The sequence below is a fragment of the Nerophis ophidion genome, linkage group LG01 (genome assembly GCF_033978795.1).
Source record: "Nerophis ophidion isolate RoL-2023_Sa linkage group LG01, RoL_Noph_v1.0, whole genome shotgun sequence".
Taxonomy (NCBI): Eukaryota; Metazoa; Chordata; class Actinopteri; order Syngnathiformes; family Syngnathidae; genus Nerophis; species Nerophis ophidion.
Window position 1 is genome coordinate 87,192,911 of NC_084611.1, and position 19,728 is coordinate 87,212,638.

Genomic DNA, 19,728 nt, shown 5'->3' on the forward strand with positions numbered 1-19,728 from the left:
GAAAATCTGTAGAATCAAATTTAAATCTTATTTCAAAGTCTTTTGAATTTCTTTTAAAATTTTTGTTCTGGAAAATCTAGAAGAAATAATGATTTGTCTTTGTTAGAAATATGGCTTGGTCCAATTTGTTATATATTCTAACAAAGTGCAGATTGGATTTTAACCTATTTAAAACATGTCATCAAAATTCTACAATTAATCTTAATCAGGAAAAATTACTATTGACGTTCAATAAATTCTTTTTTTAATTTTTTCAAAAAGATTCAAACTAGCTCGTTTTCCTCTTCATTTTTTTTCGGTTAAATTTTGAATTTTAAAGAGTTGAAATTGAAGATAAACTATGTAACAAAATGTAATTTTCATTTTTTTCGTGTTTTCTCCTCTTTTAAACTGTTCAATTAAGTGTTTTTTTCATCATTTATTCTCTACAAAAAACCTGCCGTAAAAGGAAAAAAAATGTACGACAGAATGACAGAAAGAAATACCCGTTTATATTTTCTATATATAATATATATATATATATATATATTTATATATATATATATATATATATATATGTATATCCATCCATCCATTCTTCTACCGCTTACTCCCTTTCGGGGTCGCGGGGGGCGCTGGCGCCTATCTCAGCTACAATCGGGCGGAAGGTGGGGTACACCCTGAAAAAAAAAATATATATATATATATATATATATATATTTTTTTTAAGGTAAATTGAGCAAATTGGCCATTTCTTTATTTAAGTGTGTATCAAACTGGTAGCCCTTTGCATTAATCAGTACCCAAGAAGTAGCTCTTGGTTTATAAGACATCAATGTTTGTTTTCCCCGCTTCTTTGTCGACAGGACAGCTCATTGGATAAACATGGCACAAAGTGGGCGTGATGGAAACTAAAGTAGCCAATAGCCGGTGAGTATTCCGCGACGGTGTTCCTAATCAGGACAGCTCATTGGATAAACATGGCTCAAAGTGGGCGTAACGAAAAGCAAAGTAGCCAATAGCCGGTGAGTATTCTACGATGGGAAAAAAAGCGGATCCACCGCCGCTAGTAAACAAGTTACCGAAACCAGGTGGCTAGTACTTTTTTTTATAATTTTTTATATTTTAAAATGAATAAGCTGGTGCAATAATTGTTGTCATTCTTAATTTAGGCACCTGATAAGTTGTAAGCCGATACTTTTATCACAAGCGTTAAGTAACTTTGACGACTGTTTATGTAGCATTGAGCTACCCGGCTAACCCGATTTTTAACTGAACTTCACGCCTGTAGCTAGCGGCTAAAGCTAAAAGCTAAGCTAACGTTGTCCTCGTTGCGTGTGTTTCCGCCCGCAGAAACATGGCGTCGTCGGCCGGGTCAGGAGCGACGTTCGGCCCGGGCGCCGAGTGCACGGTGCCGGCTTGCATGTTCGCCCCGGACCGGGGTTGCGCGGACGGTTCATGCGGGGAAGAGGTCTTCGAGGACGGCGAGGGGACCAACGGCGAGTCCGGCGGTCTTTTGGACTTGAGCAACAAGGTGGGCTTTTTGTTGGTTGTGATGTCCCTAAAACTGCTTAAAAAGTTGTTTTAAAAGAAGAAAAAACATGTTGTGTTTGCGGTGAAATATGAGACAGTGACACGTATACCTCGTCTGCGTTATTGTAAGGAACAGCATTTGTGGAACATGACGGTTTTTTTTTTTAGTAATATTCATACAAATATTGTATGGATTAACGTGTTTTAAAAGTATTTGAAATTGTTATAACTTCTAAAAATAGTTTGCTTGTTCGAAGGTAAAATACTTCTGCCATGTTTTTATTTGTGGCCACGCCCCCTACTTGTATCCAATACTGTACTCTGGTGTTGTTTTTCAACCTTTTTTGAGGCAAGGCACTTTTTTTTTCCATTTAAAGGGGAATATTATCACAATTTCGGGTTTCACGTTGGCAGAGGGGTTCGTGCGTCTGCCTCACAATATGAAGGTCCTGCAGTCCTGGGTTCAAATCCAGGCTTGGGATCTTTCTATGTGGAGTTTGCATGTTCTCCCCGTGAATGCGTGGGTTCCCTCCAGGTACTCCGGCTTCCTCCCACTTCCAAAGACATGCACCTGGGGATAGGTTGATTGGCAACACTAAATTGGCCCTAGTGTGTGAATGTGAGTGTGAATGTTGTCTGTCTATCTGAGTTGGCCCTGTGATGAGGAGGCGACTTGTCCAGGGTGTACCCCGCCTTCTGCCCGATTGTAGCTGAGATAGGTGCCAGCGCCCCCCGCGACCCCGAAATGGAATAAGCGGTAGAAAATGGATGGGATGGATATTATCACAATTTCAAAAGGGTTAAAAACAATAAAAATCAGTTCCCGGTGGCATGTTGTATTTTTTGATTTTTTTTTTCAAAATTTTACCGGTCTCCGAATATCTCTAAAAAAAGCTTTAAAGTGCTCGATCTTCGCTATTTGCGATGCCACTATCCATTTCCCTGTGACGTCACACAGTGCTGCCAATGTAAACAAACAATGCCGAATAGCACAGCAAGATATAGCGACATTCGCTCGGATTCAGACTTGGATTTCAGCGGCTTAAGCGATTCAACAGATTACGCATGTATTGAAACGGATGGTTAGAGGACAAAAGTATTGAAGAAGAAACTGAAGCTATTGAGCGAATAGCTATTGACGCTATTCATAGCCATAGCATAGTCGAATAGCTGCGTTAGTATCGCCGGTAAAATGTGCGGACCAAACGATCAGGACTTTCGCATCTTGTGACACTGGAGCAACTTAAATCCGTCGATTGGTAAGTGTTTGTTTTGCATTAAATGTGGGTGGAAGGAAACGTAATATAGTTGCAAATGCATCTGCAGGTTATCCATACATCTCTGTGCCATGTCTGCTTTAGCACCGCCGGTAAATAGCATGTTAGCGTCAATTAGCGTAGCATGTTAGCATCGATTAGCTGGCAGTCAACATCAACAAAACTCACCTTTGTGATTTCTGTGACTTTATCGTTACAAATGCATCTGCAGGTTATCCATACATCTCTGTGCCATGTCTGCTTTAGCACCGCCGGTAAATAGCATGTTAGCGTCGATTAGCGTAGCATGTTAGCATCGATTAGCTGAGAGTTACGCCGCGACCAAATATGTCTGATTAGCACATAAGTCAACATCAACAAAACTCACCTTTGTGATTTCGTTGACTTTATCGTTGCAAATGCATCTGCAGGTTATCCATACATCTCTGTGCCATGTCTGTCATCTCCGGTAAAATGTGGAGCCACTTTGGTACATTCAATGGGGGTCTGGCGGCAGACACTTTGGCATCTTGGGGCCAGTGGTGCAACTTGAATCCCTCCCTGTTAGTGTTGTTACACCCTCCGACAACACACCGACGAAATAGTCGAAAAAAACGAAAATAACAGAGCTGAGACCCAATGTTTACAATGGGTTGAACATGAAAATGGCGGCTGTGTTACCTCGGCGACGTCACATTCTGACGTCATCGCCTCCAGAGCGATAAACAGAAAGGCGTTTAATTCGCCAAAATTCACCCATTTAGAGTTCGGAAATCGGTTAAAAAAAATATATGGTCTTTTTTCTGCACCATCAAGGTATATTTTGATGCTTACATAGGTCTGCTGATAATGTTCCCCTTTAAAAATCCGGAGACACACCACCAGCAGAAAACGTTAAAAAAAATTAAACTTCACCAGGTCCACCTCGTGCCTTATTTTGAGTTTTTTGGGTGTTATCCTGTGTGTCGTGCTTTAGTAGTTGTTATTTTTGGTGTTTTCCTGTAATAGTTACATGTCTTCCTTTTAAACGCTACTCCCCGCACCTGCTTTGTGTTAGCAAGCAAGGCTATTGAAGTTCTTGCTATTCTTCTTCGTGTGGACATTGTTGCTTGCCATGTCATGTACGGGTGTACTCTGTGGACGCCGTAAGTTTTTGCTGTCGTCCAGCATTCTGTTTCTGTTTACTTTGTAGCCCAGTTTTACATAGCCATCCCTATGCTTCATTGCCTTTTCCTTTCCCTTTTTGTTTATTTTTGGCATACCTTTTTTACCTGCACGCTGTGGTCTGCATATTGGGATCACAGCTCTACAGACGAGTTCTACAAAGCACGGACACTAAGGAACGGCACAGTATTTGTAGATTATAATTATTGATTTGCAAAAAAATATTGTTTTTATGCAAAAATATTTTTTGCATAATTTCCCACTGCACACCAGACAATATCGCGCGGCACACTGGTGGTTGAAAAACACTGCTGTACTGTAAATAGAGATTTAGACTTTGACTTCCTTTTATTGTCATTCAAATTTGAACTTTACAGTACAGATAAGAACGACATTTTGTTGCATTAGCTCGTGGTAGTGCAGGATAAAAAAAGCAGTAAGGTGCAGTTATAAATAAATAGATTACTGTACAGATAAACATATTGCACTTTTGCAGGTGCATCCATGTTTATGGATATATGTTATATTGTCTCCAGCGAGTTAATCCGTTTTTGGGGTGAGTTGAGGGGATTGTTATGATGCGTTCAAGAGTTTTACGGCCTGAGGGAAGAAGCTGTTACAGATCCTGGAGGTTCTGCGGAACCTCTTTCTAGAGTCCGGCAGTGAAAACAGTCCTTGGTGAGGGTGGGAGGAGTCTCTGCAGATTTTCTGAGCCCTGGTCAGGCGGTGGCTTTTTTGCGATCTCCTAGATAGAAAGAAGAGGAGCCCCGATGGTCTTTTTCGCTGTCCTCACCATTTTTCTGCAGAGACTTCCAGTCTGGGGCACTGTAGGTTCTAGTCCAGAAAGAGATGTAGTTGGTCTGTAGGCTCTCTATAGTGCCTCTGTAGAATGTGGTGAGAATAGTGGGGGCAGGAGCTGTGCTCGTTTCATCCGACGCAAAAAGAGCATGCGCTGCTGAGCTCTTTTTATAAGAGCTCCGGTGTGGAGGGACCAGGTCATATTGTCCGTTCCCTGCACCCTCAGGAACTTGGTGCTGCTTACCATCTCCACTGCTGTGCCGTTGACGAAGATCTGAGCGATATGGCTTAAAAAATGTTAGATTTTTTTTCACAAAAATTCAATTCACGATTATTGTTTTTTTAAATGAAAAATTCCATTACATTTTTCACATTTTTTTCCTTAATTTTTAATCAAAACCAATGAACACAAATTCATAACAAGTTTCACTTTGATTTGATTTTGGGTGTAACAAAAGATGATATAATGACCTGGAAATTCATCCATCCATTTTCAACCGCTTGTCCCTTTTGGGGTCGTGGGGAATCTCATATATTATTTAATATAGAGCCTCCAATGGAAAGTAAAACTTTTGTCTGCAAACAAAAATGTAGTATCTCATTGCATGCAAATAAATGTGATAGATTTTTTATATATTGTATATATTATATATACATATATCGATGTTTATTTATGTAGCCCTAAATCACAAGTGTCTCAAAGGGCTGCACAAGCCACAACGACATCTGCGGATCAGCGCCCACATAAGGGCAAGGAAAAACTCACAACCCAGTGGGACGTTGATGTGAATGACTATGAGAAACCTTGGAGAGGACCGCAAATGTGGGTAACCCCCCCTAGGGGTGACCAGTGAAATGGACGTTGAGTGGGTCTGGCATAATATTGTGAGAGTCCAGTCCATAGTGGCTCTAACATAATATTGTCAGAGTCCAGTCCATAGTGCCTCTAACATAATATTGTGAGAGTCCAGTCCATAGTGGACAGTCTATAGTGGATCTAACATAATAGTGAGAGTCCAGTCCATAGTGCCTCTAACATAATATTGTGAGAGTCCAGTCCATAGTGGCTCTAACATAATATTGTCAGAGTCCAGTCCATAGTGCCTCTAACATAATATTGTGAGAGTCCAGTCCATAGTGGACAGTCTATAGTGGATCTAACATAATAGTGAGAGTCCAGTCCACAGTGCCTCTAACATAATATTGTCAGAGTCCAGTCCATAGTGCCTCTAACATAATATTGTGAGAGTCCAGTCCATAGTGCAGGGGTGTCAAACTCAAATACAGAGTGGGCCAAAATTTAAATCCCGAACAAAGCCGCGGGCCGAGGTGGAACAAATTTACCTTTTAATAGGGACCCAAACAAGTTTTGCATTGAATATTGAACAAGCAAGGTTTATATAACTTTATAGTGACATGCAAAATCAAGTTTCAAATAATAATAATAATTAAAAAATATCAATGGCATATCAAATAAAATTTTAATAAAAATTGAATGCCTCTTTTTGGCGGTGGGGTTGAGGTGGACGGGGTTTGGTGATAGCGGGGGGTGTGTATTGTAGTGTCCCGGAAGAGTTAGTGCTGCAAGGCGTTGTGGGTATTTGTTCTGTTGTGTTTATGTTGTGTTACGGTGCGGATGTTCTCCCGAAATGTGTCATTCTTGTTTGGTGTGGGTTCACAGTGTGGCGCATATTTGTAACAGTGTTAAAGTTGTTTATACGGCCACCCTCAGTGTGACCTGTATGGCTGTTGACCAAGTATGCCTTGCATTCACTTGTGTGTGTGTGTGTGTATTAGCCGCATATATTATGTGACTGGACCGGCACGCTGTTTGTATGGAGGAAAAGCGGACGTGGAGACAGGTTGTAGAGAACGCCAAAGGCAGTGCCTTTAAAGCCCACCCCAAATATTGTTGTCCCGGAAGAAATTCGGGGGGGGCACTGAACTTCGGGAGTCTCCCGGGAAAATCGGGAGGGTTGGCAAGTAAGATTAGCGGTGAATGTGGTGTTATAGCAGCGGGCCAGCTCTAATGTTAATTTGATATTGCCTCAAGGGCCAAGTGAAATTACACGGCGGGCCAAATTTGGCCCACGGGCCAGAGTTTGACACCCATGCCATAGTGGATCTAACATAATATTGTGAGAGTCCAGTCCATAGTGGACAGTCTATAGTGGATCTAACATAATAGTGAGAGTCCAGTCCATAGTGGATCTAACATAATAGTGAGAGTCCAGTCCATAGTGGATCTAACATAATGGTGAGAGTCCAGTCCATAGTGGCTCTAACATAATGGTGAGATTCCAGTCAGTAGTGGATCTAGCATAATAGTGAGAGTCCAGTCCATAGTGGATCTAACATAATAGTGAGAGTCCAGTCCATAGTGGATCTAACATAATAGTGAGAGTCCAGTCCATAGTGAGGCCAGCAGGAGACTATCCCGAGCAAAGACGGGTCAGCAGCGCAGGGATGTCCCCAACCGATGCACAGGCACTCTGGCGCATATATAGTATAATGTATACATCATATGTTAATATTACATGTATGTTATATTTTATATTGCTACTATGGTACATTTTTAGTCTACTTTATACCTGCATTATTCTTTCCATCCTTACCCTTGCCATCCTTTGTAACTGAGCTATGTGGGGAACAATTTTCCTTTGTGGATCAATAAAGTTTGTCTAAGTCTAAATCCACTCCAACCTTTTGATCTGCATACAGAACACACTTAAATCTTCTGTCTTGATTAAAATACTTGTGTAAATACAAATGGAGCATTGAGAGGTTTCTCTAGTTTGAATGGATGGATAAAAGCAGGCTTCAGCGCTGTATTAGTGACTTGCAGAGAGACCGCTTTAGCTCTCGTTTTCCACTCTGCTTCTTTCTTATCACACATGCCAACTGTGTAAATTCCCCCGCAGTAATCTGCGTTTTAGCAGGAGTTTTTTGTTGGTTTTTTTTGCTGTTTTTGTAAAGAGTTGCATTTCAGTTGTTGGAACGAGTTTGTTGTGTTGCTACATTTTTGAAACAAACTTTGCAGCGTGCAATCATTTATTCCTTGGCACATCCCTGCCCTGCTGATCCGCCTCCGCTTGGGATAGTCTCCGGCTGGCCTCACTATGGACTGGACTCTCACTATTATGTTAGATCCACTATGAACTGGACTCTCACTATTATGTTGGATCCACTATGAACTGGACTCTCACTATTATGTTAGATCCACTATGGACTGGACTCACACTATTATGTTAGATCCACTATGGACTGGACTCTCACTATTATGTTAGATCCACTATGGACTGGACTCTCACTATTATGTTAGATCCACTATGGACTGGACTCTCACTATTATGTTAGATCCACTATGAATTGGACTCTCATTATTATGTTAGATCCACTATGAACTGGACTCTCACTATTATGTTAGATCCACTATGAACTGGACTCTCACTATTATGTTAAATCCACTATGGACTGGACTCTCACTATTATGTTAGATCCACTATGAACTGGACTCTCATTATTATGTTAGATCCACTATGAACTGGACTCTCACTATTATGTTAGATCCACTATGGACTTGACTCTCACTATTATGTTAGATCCACTATGGACTGGACTCTCACTATTATGTTAGATCCACTATGAACTGGACTCTCACTATTATGTTAGATCCACTATGGACTGGACTCTTACTATTATGTTAGATCCACTATGGACTGGACTCTCACTATTATGTTAGATCCACTATGGACTGGACTCTCACTATTATGTTAGATCCACTATGGACTGGACTCTCACTATTTTGTTAGATCCACTATGGACTGGACTCTCATTATTATGTTAGATCCACTATGAACTGGACTCTCACTATTATGTTAGATCCACTATGGACTGGACTCTCACTATTATGTTGGATCCACTATGGACTGGACTCTCACTATTATGTTAGATCCACTATGGACTGGACTCTCACTATTATGTTAGATCCACTATGGACTGGACTCACACTATTATGTTGGATCCACTATGGACTGGACTCTCACTATTATGTTAGATCCACTATGGACTGGACTCTCACTATTATGTTAGATCCACTATGGACTGGACTCACACTATTATGTTAGATCCACTATGGACTGGACTCTCACTATTATGTTAGATCCACTATGAACTGGACTCTCTGTATTATGTTAGATCCACTATGAACTGGACTCTCACTATTATGTTGGATCCACTATGGACTGGACTCTCACTATTATGTTAGATCCACTATGGACTGGACTCTCACTGTTATGTTAGACCCGCTCGACATCCATTGCTTTCGTCCTCTCCAAGGTTCTCATAGTCATCATTGTCACCGACATCCCACTGGGTGTGAGTTTCCCTTGCCCTTATGTGGGCCTACCAAGGATGTCATAACGGTTTGTGTTGTGCTTTTTGCAGCCCTTTGAGACACTCGTGATTTAGGGCTAAATAAGTAAACATTGATTGATTGATTGATTGATTCCACGTCGATTGCCGCAAAACCAAACCACTGACATAATTTTTCTCTCCTTTGAGTTACTATTAGCCATGTTTTGCTAAGTGTGGAAATATTGTGTTAGCATGCTAATTTTTTTAGCTATATTTACAGTCTTATAAGTTGGTAGTTTATACGTGCTAGCTGTTAGCATGCAGCATTTGAGCTTCATAGTCGCAGAACTTGTACAAACCCCGTTTCCATATGAGTTGGGAAATTGTTTTAGATGTAAATATAAAAGGAATACAATGATTTGCAAATCAATTTCAACCCATTTTCAATGGAATGCACTACAAAGACAAGATATTTGATGTTCAAACTCATACATTTTATTTTTATTGCAAATAATAATTAACTTAGAATTTCATGGCTGCAACACGTGCCAAAGTAGTTGGGAAAGGGCATGTTCACCACTGTGTTACATCACCTTTTCGTTTAACAACACTCAATGAAGGTTTGGAAACTGAGGAAGCTAATTGTTAAAGCTTTGAAAGTGGAATTCTTTCCCATTTTGGTTTTCTGTAGAGCTTCAGTCGTTCAACTCTGCTGTCGTATTTTACGCTTTTATAATACGCCACACATTTTCGATTAGAGACAGGTCTGGACTGCAGGTGGGCCAGGAAAGTACCCGCACTCCTTTTTCTATGAAGCCACGCTGTTGTAACACGTGATGAATGTGGCTTGGCATTGTCTTGCTGAAATAAGCAGGGGCGTCCATGAAAAAGATGGCGCTTGGGTGGCAGCATATGTTGTTCCAAAACCTGTATGTACCTTTCAGCATTAATGGTGCCTTCACAGATGTGGAAGTTACCCATGCCTTGTGCACTAATGCACCCCCATACCATCACAGATGCTGGCTTTTGAACTTTGTGTAGATAACAGACTGGAGGGTTCGCTTCCCCTTTAGTCCGGATGACACGATGTCGAATATTTCCAAAAACAATTTGAAATGTGGACTCGTCAGACCACAGAACACTTTTCCACTTTGCATCAGTCCATCTTAGATGATCTCTGGCCCAGAGAAGCCGGCGGCGTTTCTGGATGTTGTTGATAAATAGCTTTCGCTTTGCATAGTAGAGCTTTAACTTGCACTTACAGATGTAACACTGAACTGTATTCAATGACAGTGGTTTTCTGAAGTGTTCCTGAGCCCATGTGGTGATATCCTTTAGAGATTGATGTCGGTTTTTGATAAAGTGCCGTCTGAGGGATCGAAGGTCACGGTCATTCAATGTTGGTTTCCGTCCACGTGGAGTGATTTCTCCAGATTCTCTGAACCTTTTGATGATATTATGTACCGTAGATGTTGAAATCCCTGAATTTCTTGCAATTGCACTTTGAGAAACGTCGTTCTTAAACTGTTTGACTATTTGCTCACGCAGTTGTGGACAAAGGGGTGTACCTCGCCCCATCCTTTCTTGTGAAAGACTGAGCATTTTTTTGGGAAGCTGTTTTTATACCCAATCATGGCACCCACCTGTTCCCAATTAGCCTGCACACCTGTGGGATGTTCCAAATAAGTGTTTGATGAGCATTCTTCAATTTTTTCACTATTTATTGCCACCTTTCCCAACTTCTTTGTCACGTGTTGCTGGCATCAAATTCTAAAGTTAATGATTAATTGCAATAAAATAAAGTTTATGAGTTTGAACATCAAATATGTTGTCTTCGTAGCATATTCAACTGAATATGGGTTGAAAAGGATTTGCAAATCATTGTATTCCGTTTATATTCACATCTAACATAATTTCCCAACTCATATGGAAACGGGGTTTGTACTTCATGGCATTGCAGTTTGGTTAAATTCCCCCCTGGAATTGAATCTGGTTAGAAGTTTGATCCTCCTCCCTGGGATGGGACTTGGGACTGGTTGAGAATAATCCACACCGCTGATCCAAACCTCATCTTCGTCCACGCAGCTGCTCCTGGTGAGTCCTACGGGGGAACAGTACGACGCCCTGATGCGACACCTTCGGGAGCGACTAGACGAGGGCTGCGGAGAAACCATCTATGTGGTCGGAATGGGCTCAGGTAGGAAATGGCTTTGAGCTAACCGTCCAATGCTGTGTGTTGTCCGAGCCAATCACACGGGTTCCCTGATCCCATATAGATAGACGCATTAATACAAGAAAATATTCCACAGATGTCAGGGTTATGGTCCTGTTGGTCTTTGTAACATGTTGCCCTTCTTTTAATAATATCAAAAATAGAAGTGTCCCGATGCCATTTCTCTGATTTAAGCAATGGTATGTGTTTGCATGGAAAATGTGTGATATCATGTGCGATACTGTGTGATATCATGTGCGATACGAGCAGCCCTGTTTACTTGTGCAAAGCTGGACAGCCAGGTGACATCCAAACGTCCTCCAATGAACACACAATGTTGCGCCTTTCTTCTGTTTCAGTCATTCACAAAAGGTAAACATTAGGGACGTGGCTGTCGATTGTTTTATTAATATAATGATACATTTGTTCGATTAATTGAGTAATGAAACAAAATACACCTTATATTTTAGGGAAAACAGTTGAACAAAGTTTTTCTGCTTGCTATAACCTTCATTAAATTATTTTACGTTCTATTTATGTTCTTTGACCTCGTTTTACCTTATTTAAATTAGTGTATCTTCGATTTAACTTATTTTAATTTCCTTTACCTTTAACTGAACTTAAATTTACCATTAATGCATCTCATTTTACCTGCCATTTACCTTTTATTTATTCAAGTGTATCTTATATTTAACTCCCATTTTGTCAGAGTTAGTTTGTGACAAACCCCAAGATGCAGAGAGAAAACATGATTTAATAAAAACACTAAAACAAAAACAAACCCAAGGGGTACAACAAAATGCACGCACGAGGTGCATAACAAACAAAGAGAGCTAGCTTGGGAGGTAGAAAATAAACGGAGCTTAGCATGGAAGGTAGCAAAAACAAAGATTTCTAGCGTGGAAGCTAGCAGGTATTGAGCAGGAAACAGACGTTGTACATGTAATACGAAAACAAACTTGGAAGCAGGGAACAAAAGGCAGTAAGCTAAAAAAAATGCAATCAAATATAGCTTACCGCATTGCTGCATTGACAAGACAAGATACGACACGACAGGTAGCAACGACAAGAGCGACATCGACAATAATCCAGCACTGACTGGAAGACAAAGCAGGTACAAATAGGAGCGGGCTGATTGACACCAGGTGTGGCCAGGTGCCAATCAGCCGCAGCTGAGGGGAAACAGCGCTCAGGGGAAAAAAACAGGAAACAGACAAAATAAGAGCGCTCACAGGAACTAAAAACAGGAAATACTAAACAGAAGAATAATTAAAACACAAACAAATGATCAATGTACCTTTTCACCATCTTTTACTTTTGATTGATGTTGTTTTTCCTTCTTTTATGTAGTTTGAATTTTATTAATTTGTATTAGTTACACTCATTAAACGATTACTAAAAGCAAAATAATATATATCAAATCGATTAATCGTTGCAGCCCTCGTAAACTTGCTACACAACAACGATCGGATGATTTTTTTGGAGCACGGTTTATTCATTTGAAAATTAAACCAACAAAAAATCTATGTATTTAAACCTTTGTTTGTATTAAGTCATAAAGATGATTTAAGTTATACCATTGAAACAAATTTGAAAAATGTTTTAAGCAGTATTTTCATAAATTGAAATTTAGGGGTCATGATTGGAGACACTTATTTCTTAAATATAATTTGACATGTATTTTTCTAATCATTATCTCAATTGAAGCCCTGGGTTTAAACAGATCATAATAGAATTTTAGAATAATAAAATTGTAATTTCCCCTCGGGGATTAATAATGTGATTCTGAATAGAATCTCAGTAAAAATCCATGTCTGAATACCATCCATCCATCCATCATCTTCCGCTTATCCGAGGTCGGGTCGCAGCCTAAGCAGGGAAGCCCAGACTTCCCTCTCACCAGCCACTTTGTCTAGCTCTTCCCGGGGGATCCCGAGGCGATCCCAGGCCAGCCGGGAGACATAGTCTTCCCAACGTGTCCTGGGTCTTCCCCGTGGCCTCCTACCGGTTGGACGTGCCCTAAACACCTCCCTAGGGAGGCGTTCGGGTGCCAGATGCCCGAACCACCTCATCTGGCTCCTCGAGATGTGAAGGAGCAGCGGCTTTACTTTGAGTTCCTCCCGGATGGCAGAGCTTCTCACCCTATCTCTAAGTGAGAGCCCCGCCACACGGCGGAGGAAACTCATTTCGGCCACTTGTACCCGTGATCTTATCCTTTCGGTCATGACCCAAAGCTCATGACCATAGGTGAGGATGGGAACGTAGATCGACCGGTAAATTGAGAGCTTTGCCTTCCGGCTCAGCTCCTTCTTCACCAAAACGGATCGATACAACGTCCGCATTACTGAAGACGCCGCACCGATCCGCCTGTCGATCTCACGATCCACTCTTCCCTCACTCGTGAACAAGACTCCTAGGTACTTGAACTCCTCCACTTGGGGCAGGGTCTCCTCCCCAACCCGGAGATGGCATTCCACCCTTTTCTGGGCGAGAACCATGGACTCGGATTTGGAGGTGCTGATTCTCATTCCGGTCGCTTCACACTCGGCTGCGAACCGATCCAGCGAGAGCTGAAGATCCTGGTCAGATGAAACCATCAGGACCACATCATCTGCAAAAAGCAGAGACCTAATCCTGCGGTTACCAAACCGGAACCCCTCAGCGCCTTGACTGCGCCTAATTGTTTTATTAAAGGCCTACTGAAAGCCACTACTATTGACAACGCAGTCTGATAGTTTATATATCAATGATGAAATATTAACATTGCAACACATGCCAATACGGCCTTTTTAGTTTACTAAATTACAATTTTAAATTTCCCGCGGATTTTCCTGTTGAAAACGTCGTAGAATGAACACGCGTGCGCGTGACGTTATTGGTTGGAGGGCACATATTAGCCAGCACCACTTGCGGCTAAAAGTCGACTCTTTTCATCGCGCAATTACACAGTATTTTGGACATCTGTGTTGCTGAATCTTTTGCAATTAGTTCAATTAATAATGGAGAAGTCCAAGTAGAAAGATGGAGGTGGGAAGCTTTAGCCTTTAACCACACAAACACACGGCGTTTCCTTGTTTAAAATTCCCGGAGGTGAAGCTTTACTATGGATCAGAGCGGTCAAGCGAACATGGATCCCGACCACTTGTCAACCGGCACTTTTCGGTGTGAAAATTGTGGTAAAAAGTCGCCTCTTTCTGGAGATCAGCGGAGCTTGCGCCATCCATGCAGCTGCCTCTGACTATCAGGTACTATTTAACTCACTAAAACACTAGCAACACAATAGAAAGATAAGGGATTTCTCAGAATTATCCTAGTAAATGTGTCTAAAAACATCTGAATCGCTCCTAATGCAATCGCCTTTTTTTTTTTAACTTTATTTTTTATTTAAATTTTTTTTCTAGTCCTTCACTATCAATATCCTCATCCACAAATCTTTCATCCTCGCTCAAATTAATGGGGAAATTGTCGCTTTCTCGGTCCGAATAGCTCTTGATGCTGGAGGCTCACATTAAAAACGATGTGAGGAGCCCGACAACCCGTGACGTCATCGTCTGCTACTTCCGGTAAAAGCAGGGCTTTTTTATTAGCGACCAAAAGTTGCGAACTTTCTCGTGGATGTTCTCTACTAAATCCTTTCAGCAAAAATATGGCAATATCGCAAAATGATCAAGTATGACACATAGAAAGGACCTGCTATCCCCGTTTAAATAAGAACATCTCATTTCAGTAGGCCTTTAACCCCTTTTTTGTTTAAGTGACAGCACTTTGCAGTAATTTGGTAAAATGCCCCATTCTGTATATAAATATAAAAAATATAATTTAATAAGTGTCCAGGGTGTACCCCGCCTTCCGCCCGATTGTAGCTGAGATAGGCGCCAGCGCCCCCCGCGACCCCAAAAGGGAATAAGCGGTAGAAAATGGATGGATGGAAGTGTGAAGGTTGTCTGTTTATCTGTGTTGGCCCAGCGATGAGGTGGCGACTTGTCCAGGGTGGACGCCGCCTTCTGCCCGATTGTAGCTGAGATAGGCACCAGCGCCCCCCGCGACCCCAAAGGGAATAAGCGGTAGAAAATGGTTGGATGTTGTCTGTTTATCTGTGTTGGCCCTGTGATGATAGAGTGACTTGTCCAGGGTGTACGCCGCCTTCTGCCCGATTGTAGCTGAGATAGGCACCAGCGACCCCAAAGGGAATAAGTGGTAGAAAATGGATGGATGGAAGTCTCTGGAGAAAAATATAAAAAATAATATATAGAAAAAAAAGTATAACAAATAGTTTAAATTAAAAAATATATATTTTTAATAAAAAATAAATACATGTTTTTAATAAATAAACAAACAGAAAAATATATTTAAAATAATTGTATTTAATAGAAAAAAATTAAGTACATAAATGCAAATAGAGTAATATAAAATTAAATTTAATGGAGAAAGCAAAATTAAATACAAAAAAAAAATAGTTTCCAAAGTGCAAAGTGTCCTAAAGCTGAATGACAACTTCCAGACATTACAAGAGTTAGTCATCCTTTTTCAAAGTTTACATTTTTGTGGCAGTAATATTCAATAACATTTGACCATTGAGCAGAATCTTTCAAATCAAACTGTTCAAATTTACAAATAAATCTATAACACTTACTTTTTGGCACTCTCCTCCCTGTTTGTCCCCGCTGGCCTCTTTGTCTTGTCCATACTTTGAAGAGCAGATGTGGAAGGCATCTATGTTTGGAACTGTGATCGCGGGGCATCTGCTGATTGGGTTAATTAAGCACTGCGTTGGCGTATCGACAACTTCAAAGGGCTGATCTTTATCTCTGTGTTCAGACGGCGGCGACTACGGTCTGAACGACACGGACATGGAGGCGTCCATCGCCACGGTGAGGTCGCTGTGCGAGCAGATCGAGGCGGACCTCATCCCGCTGAGAGAGAGGACGGAGGCGGGCGGTAAGATCTGCGACTACCTGATCCGCCGGCGTGTGGGCGAGCAGGACTTCCTGGAGGTCAGGTACGCCTTGGGACACGTGAGGATCATAAGACTTCATCCTCTGCCTACTATGATTCATTCTTTTGTGTTTTGCTCCAGGGTGGCGGTGGTCGGCAACGTGGACGCCGGCAAGAGCACCCTGCTGGGCGTTCTGACCCACGGCGAGCTGGACAACGGTCGAGGCTTTGCCCGCCAGAAGCTCTTCCGGCACAAACACGAGATGGAGAGCGGCAGGACCAGCAGCGTGGGGAACGACATCCTGGGTTTTGACCACGAGGGGCAGGTGGGCAGCACCTCACAGGAAGTCACCTGCGTCCGTCCTCACATCCTCATCGTCCTCGTCGTTTCTCCAGGTAGTCAACAAGCCCGACAGTCACGGCGGAGGCTTGGACTGGACCAAGATCTGTGAGAAGTCCTCCAAGGTGATCACCTTCATCGACCTGGCGGGACACGAGAAGTACCTGAAGACCACCGTGTTTGGCATGACCGGACACCTGCCAGACTTCTGCATGCTGATGGTCAGACCCCCTTTAATCATTCTAGTCCTTGTGTTCTCTTTACTAAGTCATTGTTTGATTTAATTGATCAAATCTAATACATGTTGTCCTCTTTACAATCTCACTGATTGTTTTAACTCATTATATTCACTCTGCATAATTGTTCTAAGTGTATCCCCTTTAAAAAAATTAAGTTATTTATTCTCATTGTATCCTCCTTAAAAACAAAAAAAATATTGTTCTATTCTAATTTTATATACATTAAAGGGGAACATTATCAGCAGACCTATGTAGGCGTCAATATATACCTTGATGGTGCAGAAAAAAGACCATATATTTTTTTAACCGATTTCCGAACTCTAAATGGGTGAATTTTGGCGAATTAAACGCCTTTCTGTTTATCGTCAGAATGTGACGTCACCGAGGTAACACACCCGCCATTTTCATTTTCAACACATTACAGCTCTGTTATTTTCCGTTTTTTCGACTATTTTTTGGAACCTTGGAGACATCATGCCTCGTCGGTGTGTTGTCGGAGGGTGTAACAACACTAACAGGGAGGGATTCAAGTTGCACCACTGGCCCCAAGATGCCAAAGTGTCTGCCGCCAGACCCCCATTGAATGTACCAAAGTGTCTCCACATTTTATCGGCGATGACAGACATGGCACAGAGATGTATGGATAACCTGCAGATGCATTTGCAACGATAAAGTCAACGAAATCACAAGGGGGAGTTTTGTTGATGTTGACTTATGTGCTAATTAGACATATTTGGTTGCGGCGTGACTGCCAGCTAATCGATGCTAACATGCTATGCTAATCGATGCTAACATGCTATTTACCGGCGGTGCTAAAGCAGACATGGCACAGAGATGTATGGATAACCTGCAGATGCATTTGCAACTATAAAGTCAACAAATTCACAAAGGTGAGTTTTGTTGATGTTGACTGCCAGCTAATCGATGCTAACATGCTACGCTAATCGATGCTAACATGCTATTTACCGGCGGTGCTAAAGCAGACGTGGCACAGAGATGTATGGATAACCTGCAGATGCATTTGCAACTATATTACGTTTCCTTCCACCCACATTTAATGCGAAACAAACACTTACCAATCGACGGATTTAAGTTGCTCCAGTGTCTCAAGATGCGAAAGTCCTGATCGTTTGGTCCGCACATTTTACCAGCGATGCTAACGCAGCTATTCGGCCTTGCTATGGCTATGAATAGCGTCAATAGCTATTCACTCAATAGCTTCAGTTTCTTCTTCAATATTTTCGTACTCCAACCATCCGTTTCAATACATGCGTAATCTGTTGAATCGCTTAAGCCGCTGAAATCCGAGTCTGAATCCGAGCTAATGTCGCTATATCTTGCTGTGGTATTCCCATTGTTTGTTTACATTGGCCGCACTGTATGACGTCACAGGGAAATGGATAGTGGCATCGCAAATAGCGAAAATCAAGCACTTTAAAGGTTTTTTTAGGGATATTCCGGGACCGGTAAAATTTAGAAAAAAAATTCTAAAAATACAACAAGCCACTGGGAACTGAATTTTATTGTTTTTAACCCTTTTGAAATTGTGATAATGTTCCCCTTTAAAAACAAAATAAATATTTTCTCATTTTATTCACTTTTAAAACAAATTAATATTTTTTTCATTTCATACACTTTGAAAGCAATTGTATTCCTCATAAAAGCAAAATATATTTTTTTCTATTTAAATTTATTTTATTTTATTCTCTTTAAGAGCAAAATGAATTATTTTATTTTCTCTAAAATGAAAAACATTGTTTCAATTTTATTCACATTAAAAACAGAATAATTTTTCTCATTTTCTCTTTAAGACCATAACTTTTTTCATATTGTTCTCTTTAAAACCGACTACATTATTTTATCCTCTTTAAAATAAAAATGAAGTACTTTATTTTAATTATAAACAAAATAATTAATTAATTTAGATCAGATTTTCTGTAAAAACAATAATTGTTCTTATGTTATTCTCATTAAACCACAATAACGATTTTCATGTTATCTCTTTAATAGCAAAATAAATTATTTTATTTTCTCTAAAATGAAAAACATTGTTTCAATTGTATTCACTTCAAAAACAGAATAATTGTTCTCATTTTCTCTTTAAGACCATAACTTTTTTCATATTGTTGTCTTTAAAACAGACTACATTATTTTATTTTTTAAATAAAATGTTTTTAATCATAAACTAAATAAGTTGTTAATTTAATTACATTTTCTGTAAAAACAAAACAACTGTTCTTTTATTCACTTAAAAACTGAAGAATTGTTTTCATTTTATTCTCCTTAAAACAGAATAACTGTTTTCATTTTATTCACTTTAAAAACAAAAAAATATATTTTATTCTCTTTAAAATCTAAATCAATTGTGTTATTCTTATGATGAACTAAATTTGATTTAATTTCCTTTAATTTTCTGTAAAAACTAAAGTATTGTTACATTTTATTCTCTTTAAAACAGAACAATTGTCCTCATTTTATTCCCTTAAAAAATATATTCTAAATGTATTCTGCTTAAAAACAGAATACTTTTCTATTTTCCTCCGTGAAAAAATAAAAAATTGTTTTAATTGTATTCTCTTTAAAACTGAAAAATTGTCCTCATTTTATTCCATTAAAAAATAATTTAAATAATATTCTCAATGTATTCTTTAAAACAGACATTATTTTATTTTTTTAAATCACTTTTTTTTTTTAAATTATAAACTAAATAAGTTGTTAATTTAATTACATTTTCTGTAAAAACAAAACAACTGTTCTTTTATTCACTTAAAAACGGAAGAATTGTTTTCATTTTATTCTCCTTAAAACAGAATAACTGTTTTCATTTTATTCACTTTAAAAACAAAAAAATATATTTTATTCTCTTTAAAATCAAAATCAATTGTGTTATTTTTATGATGAACTAAACAATTTGAT

At 40.0% G+C, this 19,728-nt stretch overlaps 1 protein-coding gene across 1 annotated transcript in view; it reads left to right on the forward strand.

The window, feature by feature from the left end:
• The first annotated feature begins 976 nt into the window (after window positions 1-976).
• Window positions 977-19,728, forward strand: part of LOC133561219 (GTP-binding protein 1-like) — a 38,667-nt gene continuing 19,915 nt past the window's right edge. Inside the window, exons 1-6 of the mRNA XM_061914547.1 lie at window positions 977-1,070; window positions 1,333-1,513; window positions 11,172-11,283; window positions 16,117-16,297; window positions 16,376-16,559; window positions 16,630-16,794. Coding sequence (XP_061770531.1) covers window positions 1,337-1,513; window positions 11,172-11,283; window positions 16,117-16,297; window positions 16,376-16,559; window positions 16,630-16,794 — 819 coding nt within the window. The 5' untranslated portion in view covers window positions 977-1,070; window positions 1,333-1,336. The remainder of the gene's footprint in view (window positions 1,071-1,332; window positions 1,514-11,171; window positions 11,284-16,116; window positions 16,298-16,375; window positions 16,560-16,629; window positions 16,795-19,728) is intronic.